The sequence below is a fragment of the Pelecanus crispus genome, chromosome 2 (assembly GCF_030463565.1).
Source record: "Pelecanus crispus isolate bPelCri1 chromosome 2, bPelCri1.pri, whole genome shotgun sequence".
NCBI classification, from domain to species: Eukaryota; Metazoa; Chordata; class Aves; order Pelecaniformes; family Pelecanidae; genus Pelecanus; species Pelecanus crispus.
The window spans coordinates 55,570,815-55,587,108 of NC_134644.1; the positions used below are offsets into that span (position 1 = coordinate 55,570,815).

Genomic DNA, 16,294 nt, shown 5'->3' on the forward strand with positions numbered 1-16,294 from the left:
AAATCCAAGTTACAACATTTTGCTAAGGCTACTTTCCAGAAAACAAGCTTAGCTTCTAATTTTTAAAGTAGTATTCTCCAGAGTGCTAATACATAGCTGGGGTATTGCACAGTGTTACACAGCCCATCACTCTGTCCGTGACACTCAGGGTACTAGACTTGAAGACAGATATGACATCTATGAGCCAAAATACATTTAAAAAAAAAAAAAAATCACAAATTCAATTCAGCATTAACATGAAGGCAAGGGCAGCCTTTGTAGAGAAATTTTAAAGACAACTAAATTAAGTAAGAGTTCAGATTTGATTAAGTAGTATCTTATTTGCTGTCTTACTAGATAGGAGCTATACATTGAGCTGAAAAGTAATCTGGCCTAACTGGCATCACAAAATTTTTTATTCTATGTAGGAAAGGTAGCAAGCTAAGGAACTACAGGGTCTCTGTTGTGGTTCGCCTTGTTCTGTGAGGCAACATGGGCTGTAAATAATGTGCCACCGATAAAAGCAAACGTGTCCTCAGTAAGTGGCATAGTACATTTGTTTTGAGGGTAGCAGGAAATGAAACAGACCTAGTTGTAACACCACTCCAGATATCACATCCTGTGCTGCTAAACATTTTGGAACATCTTTCTATTTTTCCCCTGAAACAGAACCAAACTTCAAAACCAAAGTCTGCACTAAGAAATACAAGCTATTTTTGCATCCACCGTATGTTACCAAAGACCTAAACTTGATCAGCCTTACGCATTGGCATAATAGGCTTAATACTAAATTGGTGAGGGTGACACCACAACCACAGGAAGACAGAGTTACTGTAACAGGTGAAAAAGATGAGAGGATACTCTGTGGAGTATGACAATACAAAATAACTCAGAATTAGAACATGCTTGGCAGAGATGGCTGATAAATATTTGATAAGGCTGACAAAATTACTACTTACTTCAGGGTAAGTAATAAGCACTGCATTGCTGGAACTGTTGATTTTAGTAACGAGTGCTACTGCTCTGCTCTTCCTTGTGCCTTTTGTGGCAGTCCTCCTGAAGTGTAATGTTTTTTGGTGCCAAGGTACCAAACCATTCTTTAACAACGTCATCCAACCACCCTCACCCAATGTGGTGAACTTGAATCAGTTCTTAAAGCCTAACTTTTTGAATTCTGTTATTGTAGCTGGTGTGTCCTTTGATCAGAAAATGACAGAAGACCTGCATTAACTGTAGTCAAACTTATACAGTCAATAACTACTAAATTTTAATTCTCCACTGAAGTCAGAAATATGGCACATTCAAGCATTAGGGACAACATGGTCACATGTGCTGCATCTCATAGCCACAGGCAATGAGAACCAAGTCAAGAACCAAGGAGTTTGTGACAGGCCATCAGCTATGATAGTTGTGACAGCACACAGAGGTGGGGCCCCAAAACACATTACTATTAAAAGCAGAATGTGGTCTCTGTGAATTAGGCATACGTTCACACTGGGGAACTGTGTCACCAAGCACTCAAAAAACTGTGGAAGAACTCTTAACACTACTGCATACAAACGTAAAATAAGAATTTTACTGTCCATTTTAAGTGACCAGTTTTAAGAGCTACAGCCAGCATGACTGAAATGTGTACTGCTCCAGCATACCAAAGTGAGAACAACTGAGCCACAATAGACTACTGGGACTTGGGGTTCAAGCCTCTTCTGAGACGTGTCAACCCTAGCATGACAGTACCACCTACCTGTACAAACACAGAAATTGCATTGCCTCTATAGAAAAGCTCCCAGCTGTAGAACCTTGACGGTGCAGTAACATTCTGAATATTTCATTCTAATAATTAAGAGAAAAAACTGCTAATACCAATTCTGGAAATGTTTCAGTACTGTTCACGATATTATTTAACTAAGATGAAATGCTCTGGCATTATACATCATCCATATTACCAACAATGTCCATTCCCTGACAATCCAAAGCTCTAGCAATGCTCCAAAGCGGCTTATAATGGCACTGATAATTTCCACAAAATGACATGGAAAACCTATTTGCAATTCCAGTAACACTCTCCAACAAAGAGCATGTGGGAATGTGCTCCCTCATTTCAGGCGTGTCAGCTGTGCTTTAAATGAGAGTCAATGTTTCCATTCAAATCCCTTATTTTTCAAGAGGTTGCAGAGTCAGCCCTCAGGGAGAGAGAACTGATACTAGCAGTTTCAGGTGCTTTCATGCAATCTTGTATCTCAAAACCAGTCTTTTTTCTTTTTTCTAAAAAAAGTTTAAGCCATTAGCTCATAATATGGATGGCTGCCTTCTGGAATTGGGAGGGGAGAAAGGGGCACAAGACACTAAAATTACTTCTGAAAGAAGATATTTTGGAAAATAACCTCTAACACCTCCACAATGTCATTTTTTTCCAGCAAACAGTTCCTAAAGACCTAGAGCTAATCTCCCTTTGGTGGCCAATGTTGACAAGCTATAAAGTGAGTCTTGGCATTTTGTGTAACCTGGAAAAAAGACCTGGAAAACCATTTTACAGCCTCATCCTGGATTTAATGAATACTCATCTGATATATCAAACAATTACATTAGTATTAACTTTAAGATTCTGAGAAAGTTAGCAAAACAGTTTGAGGACAAAAGTAACCTTTATGATGTGTAGTCTGACATATATATATAACATAAGCCACACAATTCCAACCCTGAGTTTCTGCATCGGAAAAACTCCTTCTTGGAGCACTCAATGAGTTTTGGGGATTTCCTAAAACTTGCAGTACTGGTTTTCAGCAGTACAGGAGGTCTTAAAGTGGAGTGCTTGGCTCTGGTTTTTGCTGTTGAACATCTGACTTTTAATTACCTCTTTTACATAAAGATGGATGGTAGAAGCCAAAAGTGTCTGTATTCTCTTCTGCCTGCCAACGTTGTTGTCCAGGGCCATGAGCAGCTGACCAGGATTCAATAATATACCTGGCAGCCACTAAATCCTTCATGGCTGGGAATGCTGAGTGGGCATTCAAATAATACTTTGATGAGTTTCTCTGTCCTTTTATTAGTTTGTTTTGTTTTTGTTTTTTTTTAAATAATACCTCATTAGAAACCGGAATAGCATGATTTTTTTATATTTCTCAAAGACTGCCAAGAACATATAGGAGCCATTAACATCTAACACAAATGCATATAAAGAGTTATTAGTAGAAAGTAAATTTTATAGACACACTTCTATAATGTCAAGAAAGTAGCACAGGTATCTGTGTACTATCTCACTAGCCAACAACGATCCGACAAAAGAAGTGAAGCCAGGAATAATACACTAATCCAAACAACATATGAAATTCAAAGCTATCCATGTTCTGGACAAAATTACAATTTTCCAGTTAAACAGAAAACTAGGTACAAAAGTTTGTGTAGAACAACTGGAGAGAGAGTAAAGCATTAGATGGCAAACCAGATGTCTTGAGAAACAAGCCTTACAGAGTATTCAGTGAAAAGATTTCGTCACAGAGTTAGAGAAAACAATAGCCAGCAGTTCATATCTACCAGAAACAAAGAGCTGGGCATATTTGCAGTGTGCACTTTAGATGGCAACACTTGATATGATGGAGAATATAACTGGTGTGAGGAAACAAAAACAACACAAGAAATCTTACAAACACTAACAAGGAAAACAGAGCATTAACCTTCACCTTCACGCAGGAAAAGTAAGCAGCAGCAAATAACAGAAACGTCAGACTAGTTTCTGTCCTGCCCATCTTTACTGGCAGAGGACGAGTGAATGAACCCTAGTGACAGACAATCATCTACTTCTCTTAAGCTCATAGTTATGCAAGGTAACTGCGAAGGAAATATGAAAACCAACATTTAGTCACATAAAAAGCTTTTAAACTTCTCTTTTTTTTTTGATTCCTTCCATTGTGTCCCGTTTCTGGCATACAAGACCTACTCAGAATTTGTAACAATGTGTTTAACTCTGATACTTGTGTGGTTTCATATTTAGCATGCCCTTTCTTCTCAACCTATCTTTTACGTGCTCCTTATCTTCTGTTATCCATCAGCAGTTCTCATGTTCAGGACTTGATAAAAATAAGGAAAGGCTTTTTCATAGATGCCAAAAAGCTTTGGATACAGCCATGAGTACGTTGTTATGCCTTGTATCACTTTTTACAGCTCCCTTAACCGCAACAATAGCAACATTTTGCTAATAATTATAAGAGTGCCTTTGAATTCTCAAATCCTATAAGTGCTTTAAACAAACCATTTTTTTCCATTAAAGCCACTGAATTTGAAGGAAAAGGTTCAGGCTCTCTATACCATGTCTTGTTCGTTTCTTACCTTTTTTCTGTGATCTCATAGCAATTTCTGAGACAACCCATGAAGCACAGTGTAAGGTACCCCTCAGTTTTTTGTTTCATTGACAGTCATGAAACCAACTGGAATTAGTCAGAGACTTTTCTAACCTTTGAAAGGAAACATTTTGTAAAACACTACCACAACCATTGGTATGGGGCAAACACACAGACAGTGATCTCTTTACCCACTACAGTGGATAAAATACATTTTAATACTTGAATCTGCAAATATTAGAACATAAACAAGACTTGCTATGTTCTCATACGTTGTATTACATTTCACAGGAGATGTATATACAAGCTCCTGCTAAAGGAGAAACTGCACTTCATTGGTATTGACTTAATGAAGGAATTCTCACATTAATCTCTTAAGCTGTACTGCTCTTTAGAAAAACAGACTCTGTGGAAAAGAAAACCTCCATAAATCTCTTCAGCTCTCTCCAGAAAAATAGGCTTTTTGTAGCCCAGTGATTTTCTTTGCACCTTTTCTTGTGGAAACAATTAGCTTAGCAATTTTAAAGTATTAGATGGGCCCAGCTGCAGGCTCCTGGTATCTTTCCTATTACGTAGCAAGGTCCATATAGAAATAAACAAGGATCTAGTCTCATAGTACTACAATACATCAATGGGAAACACATAAGTGAGCTACTAATAAGGTTAGGTATTGAAGGAGCTTTCACTTACCTGAGGCTATCATAGTTTTTCAGCATTTTTGCCAGAATTGTTTCTAATTCAAGACTCTTCGTTAGCTCAAGGACAAAATACTGTGTTGCAACTCATCTGTCAAAATACTTGAAACTGGACTCAAACTGTCAGAGGCACATTTACCCCCTCAGATGAGCTGCATTAATTGGTCCTTCAATGATTTTCAAAAAATAAGTCTGAAGTCAGACCTATTGTTCTCACTTTTGCTTTGAGTGTAGTAACCAAACTTCAGACAGAAGTTCAGATTCAAAACTGTGGCCATGGTCAGCTGAGAAGTCTGTGTTGCCAACTATACTGATTCGTTCAACTGATTGTTTTGAAAGCTCATGATGGGCATGAAATCCTATTCCAGACAGCACGTACATTTTTCCAAAATGATCTTTAGCTTAATTTATACATTTCCCTTTTATTTAATCTCATGTACAATACAGTTATTATTAGGATTGATTTCTGTCCTATTATACTGAAAAAGTTAATTGCTTGGCTACATACATTGAAAATACTTTTGCTGTAATTGGGAAGAATATCAGTATCCAAATGATTACCAGTGTAGCAAACAATGATAATTACAATAACAGTAGTAAGGCCACCTGTATCTTACTTGTGTAATTTGAAAATTTAGTGAGGTTACTAGTCCAATATATAAATAATATGTCTGATCTAGAGCAAATAGAAATCTTTCACAGACCTGTTTTAGAGTTTTTACAGCATATTTAAACACCCTTCAAAACAAAGTCAAGGAAACATCTCTGCTCATTTGTGTAGGTAAAAAATAAAATTAAGAACAGTACCGTACAAAAATAAAAAGACTCAGTGGATAGCTGCCAACAATTTATATCCAAAAGCTCTTTGCCATCTAACTGTACAAAGTCAAGTGTTTAAGAATACTCCTTTCTAAAATCAAATAAATGAAACACTATCGCAAAACTTCATCTTATATTACATCACTTTGTGATGAGCTACTTTATAGATGGCAGTTTCACACAGTTGTGTATTCATGTAAATTATGATTCATAAGAAAAATTAAGCGCATAGCTGAATTTAAATGTGTCATTAGACCCTTTAAAGAAAAATAGTTGCAATCTTGTTTACTAACAAGAGTTGTTTACACAAGGTTGTGTAACTAAGCATCTTTGTGGGCTGGAATCATGTGATAGTTCCCAAAATTGTCTAGGCATAAGGACAGCAATATTTGATTAGAAGGGTAAAGTTAAAAGGTGCTCTTAAACAGCACTCACAACATCTACATGAACATTGTCATGCAATGCTGTAGATAAAGTAACAAATAAAATAAATAAAATACACTAAATAAAACTTGTAGGAAAAGATGTGCAGCTGTGCAATGTCTGGGTGCAACTTCGGAGGGTGTTTTGAATATTTGGCTCAGAATGTCTTGTTTTACTGGAGTTTATAGCTCAACCTCACAGTCATTTATGTATAGCTGCCTGTGTATTTAATTAAAAGTAATAAGCCAGATGCTTCAAGTTAAAGACAGTTTAAAAATCTATTCCAATACATAAATATAAATGCTGAGACAGTTTTTGGTCTTAGATGCTATGAGTATTAAACTATGAAAGTTTATTTACTTTACTAAATATAATCATACAAGATGAGAACTTCGAAATTTAATCTTTAAGTCATCTAAATATTTGCATGACAGCAAAATACAAAGAATTTAACTAAAAACAGTGGCAGCACAGTAGCAAGTGCAAATGCCAAACCTTTGGTCTCATTTGGTCTCATGAATAGCTTCTCAGAAATATTTGTATTTAAAAAATAAATATAAATAATGGGCCGTGTTCTCTGTTGCTCTCTCAGGAAGAGACAATGATTATTCTGAATTATCATGGCAAAGTCAGGCGAACATCTCCCTTAAATATTTAAGACCTTTTTCATTCAGATAGATCATTTACAGGATAGATTTACAGGACCTTTGGTGAAAAATTGTGCCAGGAAAATCAAGTCTTACAAGTTGTAAAAATTCCAACAGCTGCATGACATGACACTTGACAAATCTGACTCCCAGTCTTGTAAAATCCTGAACGACTAAGCAAACTACAAAGTAATCAGCACCATTGTTCCACAAAAACACCTCCCCCCAAAAAAAACCCAAAAAACCAAAACCCCCCAAAACCAAACCCCCCCCCAAAAAAAACAAAACCCCCAAAAAACCAAAACCCCCAAAAAACCAAAAGATACATTTTTCAGCTCAATCATTCTTTGATTCATACTAACTTTTCATCTGGTTTTCCAACAGCTTAGTGGAGTTACTCATGATTTACCAGCATAAAACTCTTTACTCATAAAAGAGCAACCAGATCCTTTCTGTCTAAAACATTCAGTAGGAATACTGGTTAGAAAAATATGTCTTCAGAAACTCTCTTTCATAGTAAGTAGCATGCAGCAATAGCATATGAGGAATACAGAATACTGACTTTAAGGGCTATATCCTGATAAATATATGTATTTATTTCATTCTAAAGCTCATCACCAGCACAGTTTAATTGTACAGAGAAAAGTTGTTTTAAGGTCGTTCACCATATCCCTTAGAGATATCTCTAAAAAGCCAGCATGTATAAGAACTTCCTTATACTTGTTTGCTACAAACCAAATTTTCAACTCATTTAATCAGAAACATTTAAGTGCAAGGGAGAACTTGAGACGTGGAGTTCTGCAAATCTCCATTAATTGTCACCTAGAACATATGAAAACTTCTCCTTGAAATCAAACCACTCAAGCAGACTGCAACTCTAGTAAGAAATTCATAACTTGTAAAGAAGAAAATGGAAGAGAGTGGGAATAGCATATCAAAGAGAAAGGAAGCCCACAGGATCTACATGAAAGAGTCTACAATTGCTGCATTTGTACTTGTGATTGCAGCAGAGGTCAGCATATCTGCATTGGTATTGTTGCTGTGAGCTTATGGAAAAAGTAATGATGTAACAAGAGAGACTTCAAAGTGGACTCAACTTCAAATTATATTCAAACTCTCCACAAGGCTTTTGCAGCCCATGATGAAATCTGTGCTGCTCTGTCCTCACTGACCAAAATACCAAGATCAAAGTTAGCAGGGATAGATTTAGCATGCTACCATTACTCCTCCAAATGCAATGCACGCAGACTCAGTGCCTTGAGTGGGTAAGCAGGAAGAATTATTTGCCATTCACTGGGACAGAGAATGTCCAAGGGAGTACTTTTGTACCCAGTTGAAGCAAAAGCCGTTGGCAAGAAGCTACTCCTTCTACTGCAATAATATCATTAACTTCCAAATATCATGAACCTGATCCCATTCTTTACTATGGAATCACAACGTACTTGGATTATAAAAAAAAAAGAAAAAAAACAGTGTGTACTCTTTCAGCAATAAAAAGAAAACATCATACAACCATTAATTGCCCTTCCAAAAAGACTCTGTGATTGGGCCAGAACCATTCATTCTCGCCTTGCACAGACTTGCAGTATGAGTGCTAGATGTCATTTTCCGCTGTCCTAAGTACATATTCAAAATAAAGCCAAAAGCCTCATTGACACGCTTAGCAGCTGCCTGGAAAATCTCAATATAAGATTTTGTATGAGATAACTTCCAAGTCTGTGGCAGGATGCTACCCTATGGCATACTGTCTCATAGCACAGCACAGTCTTCCAGGTCTTAGTCCCCCAATTCCCTCACGGTTCTTTGCATAGCTCGTACAACATATTTAAGACAATGAACTCTTTCCTAGGTCTATGTCTACTCATGGAATTCAAAAGGTTTTTAAAATTTCTCAGCATGTCCAAAAAGCATACTAGCATACAATGCAGTGACTGGCAGTCATCTCCATACACTACATACTACATCTCGCTAGCAAGAGATTACCAGGCTCAGATATTTATCAGCAGCAAGAGTTTCATGTAAATTAACTGTTGAGTATTTAATTTTGAGTTTTGGTGAATTCTACAGCCAGGGTTCAATGCTATACTATCACAGGTAGATTGCTAGCAATACTGGAGTTAGCTAACTCAAGACTAACTGAATACCATCTATGCAAGCAGCAATCACAGCAGTAGTAATACAGACATACTCATAGGGAGCTCACAGAGTGTGGCACAGAATTCAGTCTCCTCTTGTTCTTGAGGCTTCCTCCTTTGCTCATCATTTCTCTGTATTTCAACCTTCTCGACAGCACTTCTCTGCAGCATATTTATATGCACAAGCAATTTAACTATAAGCAAGGGTGTCCAAGTACAGCACACCTCTGACAGGACTTGTTTCTTCCTTTCTCAGTGAGGAACTCCCACTGCTTCCTGCTAAGACCTTTGCGATTCAGGTCTTACACTTCTTTTCAGTAGATAAGGCACTTTGTTCTGCTTTGTTTTTCTACCTCTATGATTGTACTTTTGAGAACTGCTTGAGAACTGTCCTAATCCAGCACACTGTATCAGTGGGAGAAATCAGAGCCTACCCTTTGCTCTGACTTAGAAATACATGGGTTCCCACTAAACTTCATTACTTTTTTTTTTTTTTGCACTACATTGTGTATAACTATTAATAGTATTCAACCTGTACAAAATCCTGTTGTTAAGATTTGTTCTGGCACCAGATGGAGCAAGCACGTAACTACACTTCTCACTCCCTTTCAATAGATGGTAGTCCATCACATTCAGCTGAAGTTCTCCCATGACCTACAGAATCCTTTGGAATATTCTAACTTGATCAGCTCATTTTATTCCTTTGAATTCCATCTTCCTCTCTGAATGCAATCTGTTACTAGACAGGTTTCTCTTCAGGTTTCCTACACAGGGATACCAGCCATTGTGCCCATGTTCACACTAAACTACAGCGTAAGAGACCTGTTTTTTCTCTTCAGTTTTGAGCTATTTGGTGTTGTAGCCTCAATCTATTTTTATCTATTTAAACCTCTACCATTAAACTGTGGGAATTTTTTGGTAAAGAACATTAAGAAGCTTAGGCATGGCATATCAGTTCAGCTGATACAGCCCAATGAAAAATAGTAGCTAAATGCAGAGGCCTCTCTAAAGCCAGTATAATTTTGCATTGCCATTAAACTACCTCTGTAGCTAGAGATATGAACAACAAAAGCCACCTACAAGAACAAAACAGAAGCTCTCAACTTATAATCAAAACCTATCTTGAACTCCCTCAGGAAATGAAGAAAGATACATCAAGGAAAAGAATTTTTACTCTACTTTGTCCCTTTTTTCTCTTATTGACTGGACATAGTTAAATTAAATGTAAACTCATTAAAAAAAGATACATAAGACACAACAAATATTCTTGGAGGGCTCATTGTAATCACCATGGTCTTGCTGCAGTCTCTGGTGCCTGAGCAAGAACTCAGGCCAAAAATATCATGTACAGAAAAACATTGCAATGCTGTGATTTCATGCCTAGTGTTACCTTACGGTTTAAGTAGCTCCCTTGGCTCTTACACTTGCAGCAATTAGAATTTCCAGACAGCTCAGTGGCAGATATTCTAGGTGCTCTCTATATTGTAGCACTAACTGGCAGATGGCAGTCAATTCTTACCATAAATGAATTCACTGGTATAGCACATGGCTGCAAACCTAAAGACTTTTTTAAAGCTTTCAAAGCTTTCATTCTGCGTTTTAGAGTTACATAGCGACAACAGCCAGCTGTGTGATGCAAGTCTCAATTTTTATCATGGGCTAAGACTTAGAGTAGAATATGCAGGTCCTCATGTTGCTGTTTCTGGATCTCATGAATATACTTCTACGCTTTTCTTCTCATGCTGGTCTTTTCAGCCAATAAGGTTATTTAAAGATAGCAGAATACTATCTACTGAAGAACAAATATGTGCACGATCAGAAGAATGGAGCATCGGACAAAGAAGAGGGATTGCCTGCCATATGTTATTGATTTATTGGTCTAGTTGCCTAAAGTTGGAATTTTATCAGGATTGTATCCTACATCAGAGAGATGATATACTTTTCCATTACCAGGAAGGTATTTAATATATCCAGATGACAAAGGTTAAACTATACATATGTCAACTTTGACAGCTTCCCTTCTTCTTATGACCTGAAGTCCATGAGGACTGCAAGTAATTAGCACTCTAGAAAAGTCAGAGCTCTGGGCCTTCAGGGGATTTTTCAGGTCGTTTCTGTGAGCAGATACTCATTTTGGAGTTTTAAGTTACACTGTGGCATTATTATACATTGCTGCAGTAGATATCCTTCTTCCTGGCCCACTATTAAAAATTTGCTAATGTAAATTCTGCTATTACAATTAACTATATATTCCAACTCCGTGCTTGTCTGTGCAACAGTTAGCTGGGCAAGCAAGGATCTGAATGCATTTTAAACATACAGTTAACTGTTCTTTGCAGATGTATAAGGACTTCCTATTTCTGACTCTTGTTGGTTGCAACCTCTAAGCTACTCTTCTTAACTTCAACACCCATCTATAATGAACACATCTGATTTACAAACAACATTCAAATACATTTAAAAATAAATATTGCAGGACAAAATCAGACAATGACGGGGGAAAGAGGGGTGAAGGTACAACTTAGTAAACAAAATTGCAAATAGCTGCAGTCAAAGCCTGACAGCTTACCAGGCACTTTATTAAACTGCAATGCACTACTTTACAGTGCTGCTTTTAAAATATGTTAACACTATATCACAGTTCCCAGCAGCATAAAGTCTTTCCAGAAAACGTGTCATCACTGTATGCAGCATATTTTATAGCCAGTATAATTTCATTTGATTATATACAATAATATTTTCCTGAAATTCTAGGAAGTCTCCCCACAAAAGATAAGACCATATTTTAATCAGTTGGCACAAAGTCTAACCACCATACTGCAGAAAATAAAGCCTTTATTACACCAAAATGTCCTCAGTTTCATTTTGCCTCTGTGGAAGAGGTTGTGAATAAAACCTGCAAGAATCTCATTCAAGTATTTTGTAGCACAAAACCTTTCAGCTGTGAAGTTATTTAATTCCAAGACTGATCTCTACAGTTTAACCATTCTTGACAGAAGCTGAATAAACTCAGAGTCCTGCGCATTGAACTACTATCACAAGAAAAATTGAAAATTATGCTAACAAAGCCAGAAATATATGTCATTTGTTTCATATGTCCACAAGCATTCTGAAAAGACGAGCTGCACACCTCTAAGTACAACAACATAATTTTCCTTTTCTTACCAGGCTTGGATTTCTGCTTTGCAGTCTGCCCGTGACTGGGAAACGCTGTTGCGGAGCCTGGTATAACCATTCTTTCCTCTAAATCAGACTCTGGGATTGTAGTACAGCCACCTAGTTGAAAATGGAAGAACCTTAATGTGGTGTTTATGTAACAAAACAAATTCACTCGTGCATAATTAAGGAAAAGAGGTGATAAATTAGCTGACAGGAACATATAAAACTGAAATAGGCTTTACTTTCACTTCACAGAAATGTTAGTTAAAGAAAACTATTACCATTGTTTAGAAGGCTGATTATGCCTTAATGACTCCTCTCTACTACTTACCCTCGTTTGAAAAAAGTTTGAATGTATTAAGACCACAGAATATGCAAAACTGGTTCCACGTAAAAGATGGAAAGAATGTGATTTGTGTTAAAGATCAGATTACTGGGAGCTAGTTTTGTAATAAAAATAATTAAGTGTGAATGAAAGAACTTTACAAAGTCAACAAACCTCATGAAGACTATTAGCTTGCCACAGAGAATGACATGATGGTATGTTTTGGATGGGCTATTAAATACAGTATTTTTATTGCTTAGTAGTAGAGATATGGAAACACAGGGACACTTTCACTGTCCAATAACACACTCACTAGTAATGCCTTACTCTAGTGATTTTAGGATGCACAGCATAATAGATTCTTTGTGTTTTGCAGTATTGCTTTCTGAGTAGTTAAAGAACACAATGATTTATAGGTTTCTCTTCAAACATGTTAAATGCCTATGTTTAAAATATGAAGAGAGGGATAATCTAGTAGTAGTATCATCTGAAGATAGCTGCAGCAACTTGCAGTGGAATAGTTTGATGTAAATTTATTTCAAAACAGCTGTGATCAGGACATTGGAGGACATGTCACTATTCCACAGCAAAAACATGGCCCTACAATAAGTGCATTGCCAGCAATATAACACACAGCTGAGCTGCATCTCTTTCTCACAGCCCTCCCTGGATCCACTAGCAAGCAAGCAAATCCATGTATTTATGTATTGTGCTCTGAAAGCACGTGTTTATAAACAGCTCATCAACTCCCAATGGAGCACACAGACTTTTCACCTTTATGTCACAATTTTTCCATTTTGAAACGAAGTGTTCTACTCCAGGCTCCATAACCAGTGTATTCAATTTGCAGCAACACAGGCTATTCTCTCCTTACAAACTAAATGAGTAAAACAGTTAAAAAGAAGGTGCATTTCCAAGTAGGAGAGCTGCAGCTTCCCCAGCAGTTTCAGAAGCACTGGCAAAGCAATGCACAATGTCCTGCAGAAATGTACCACGCTGTCTAGCTAGGGTAAAGCACAGCAGCTCCAGTGAATCCTGTGAAAACTCTCATTCCTACCAGATAAAGAACTGATACAGCATCCTTTGTTCCTAAGACACAAGCTACTATATTCCAGATACACCCTGACAGAAAGTATAAAATGCATCACGTGTTTTCTGTTTGATTTAGAGCAAGCCATTTTTTTCCATTAGAAAGGAAGGTTAGGAGTGAATATGTCAGCAATGTGCAGACTTATGACCCATGACAGCTTCAGATATTTAGGATACCTGCTATGAAACTGAAGGAGAAAATGGGAAATTAGAAAAATGTCTTCATGATAAATTACTGTAACACTGGGGCAATGTCTGACATTGCATTAAATATAAATGTACCTACACCCTAAATTACAGTAAGTATCAGTAAACTAATATTTCTGTTCCCATTTGCAAATTGTAAGATGTATACTATGAGATTTGATGAAATGGAAACCACTGCTTTAAAAGTCAATTTAGACCTTTTTCATTCTTATTCCTCAGATAAAATCTACCCTAATAAACAGTAATCTGTAAATACAGGATACAAAATCAAGGTTTCTTGCACAAAAAAATGATTAAGAATGGCATCATGCATTTTAAAAGGTCTTATAACATTTTCTAACAGCATGAGTGATAACTCACCAACTCAATTAGCATCTATTGAACTTCTACATAGAAATAAAAGAACTTTTACAACGTTCATTCTAAAACCCGAAATTCAGTAACTTACATAGCCTTGAGAATTGATGGCTTTTGATGCCAAAATATTTCATTCGTCATCAACGCTGACAGTAACTGAATAGGAGTCGGAAAAGGTCTATTTGCCCTTAGGTACAACACACTACTTGCGGAAAGGGAGCAAGACTTCCTGCTCTTGATTTTGATGTGAGAGATTTGTTAAGATTTACTTGTCATCTGATACTATCAGAAGTTATAAAAATTAAAAGCAAAATTCACTTCTTCCATAACTTTATTTTCTTGACAGAGAATAGTGAGGACTGAAATGTTACCAGTGATAGACTATTTCACATAAAAAGAAAATGTAGACAGAATACACAGAGCAATAGTATCAGCATCAGTATTAAGAGTAGTAATTATTTCATACTTCTGCAAGGATACTAATAACTGTTCCCCCTGAACTGTTTTTTAAATATTGTTGTTTCATAAAGGCATTTCATGTGCTGAGAGCATTGTTCTCAGTGGGGCAGGGTTTCACCAGGACTCTCTTTAGCAAGCATTTAAAATTCTTATGCACCTGGAATCCTAAAAGAAATCACAGCAGCAGAATAATTCATAATCATTCATAATTAAGTGAATGGTACAAATCAGAAAAGTGAAATATGTAAGGAGAAAGGAGGAAAAGAGAGGCAGGAATAGTAGTATATAAATTTACACACTGGAAATGATCCAAGTTGAGAAGTTCTCCAGATGTCAGTCTGTAAACAGTGCTTCATAAAATGAATTTCCCCATTAATTGTTGGCAGGAATAACATCTAGAATATGTTATTACATTTGACCCACTCTTTCCCTCTTTTCTGTGTAGCTAAATTCTTGCTTGACATCACAGATCTTTTATCAGTTGTGATAAATCCAAGAAAGCAAGCTTTGGTCAGCAAAACTGTTTGATAGGGTACAACACGCATAAAATTACACTCAAGCTAATTGTGAACTTTGTTCACCAAAGGAAATGAGACTGCTCTTGTTTATTTTCACTACATCTGTTTTTGTAACACATTTGGTTCTTAAGTTGGAAAAAGACACCCACACCCAAAGGAAACATAAACATGTAATACATATTGAACAAAAATTAAGTACTGACAGTTTTCCTACAGGTTGCTATCACCATGTTTTTAGATGTTTTAACATGGCTCTAGAAGTTGAAAAACAGGAAAACAAAAGCAGTACGCATCTAAAAAATGAAAAGGCACTTTCAGGGAAAGACTGTTTGGGTTTCCTCTTTCTCTTCCACTCAATCACAATCTAAACTATGCATAAAGTTTCCATTTTCCTCTGAAACTAACTCTTACAAGAGTCTACAGAAAGAAGAAAAAAAAAGCTTCCTCAGCAGTCTTTGGCAGCAAGAGTCAAAATGTGAGCAAGAAGCTCTCTAAATAGCGGGTTTTGTCATCCATGTGTATACCATTATATAATGGGGATAATCTAAACAGCAAAATTATTTCACAGAGATTCCAAAACTGTATGCAAAACCATGTTCAGTTGGGTTTTCTGTGCTGTCCATAATTTTTAGGGAAGTGTATACTAAAAATGCAGTCTAAGGCATTACAGATTATTCTCTCTAAAACAGAGTTCATCAATTACTTCTACTGATTCTTCTAGCTACATTTATTTTGATCCACCCATCAGAAAGTAGCTTGCCTGTTGAAGTAAACACTGCATGCAGGATTTGTAGAGAGATATTGCTATTGCTGCTTTCTAGAAGGAATATAAGCTAATAAAAGAAGAAGAAAACAATACATATTTGAGTGTATGATAAGGTCCAGGGAACATTTATTCACATACCGGGTCTGGATTAGAGTCTGTCATTTGAATAGGCACATTCCAAGAATGCAAGCATATTTTCATTGCAGAATGTAAGGAGAAAGAAAGGAGAGAGAAGAGTGTGGGGTGGGGAGGGGGGGCAAGAGAGGAGACAGAGAAAAGAGAGCCAAGAGAAAGAGAGAGGCAGAAAGGAGAGAGAGAAGAGACGGGGAGAGAGAAAAGACAGAGAAAAAGAAGGATTTTTTTCCTAAATGGGCGTCTT

At 36.8% G+C, this 16,294-nt stretch overlaps 1 protein-coding gene across 1 annotated transcript in view; it reads right to left on the minus strand.

The window, feature by feature from the left end:
• Positions 1–16,294, minus strand: part of BBS9 (Bardet-Biedl syndrome 9) — a 315,124-nt gene that overhangs the window by 106,696 nt on the left and 192,134 nt on the right. Inside the window, exon 22 of the mRNA XM_075705014.1 lies at positions 12,201–12,311. Coding sequence (XP_075561129.1) covers positions 12,201–12,311 — 111 coding nt within the window. The remainder of the gene's footprint in view (positions 1–12,200; positions 12,312–16,294) is intronic.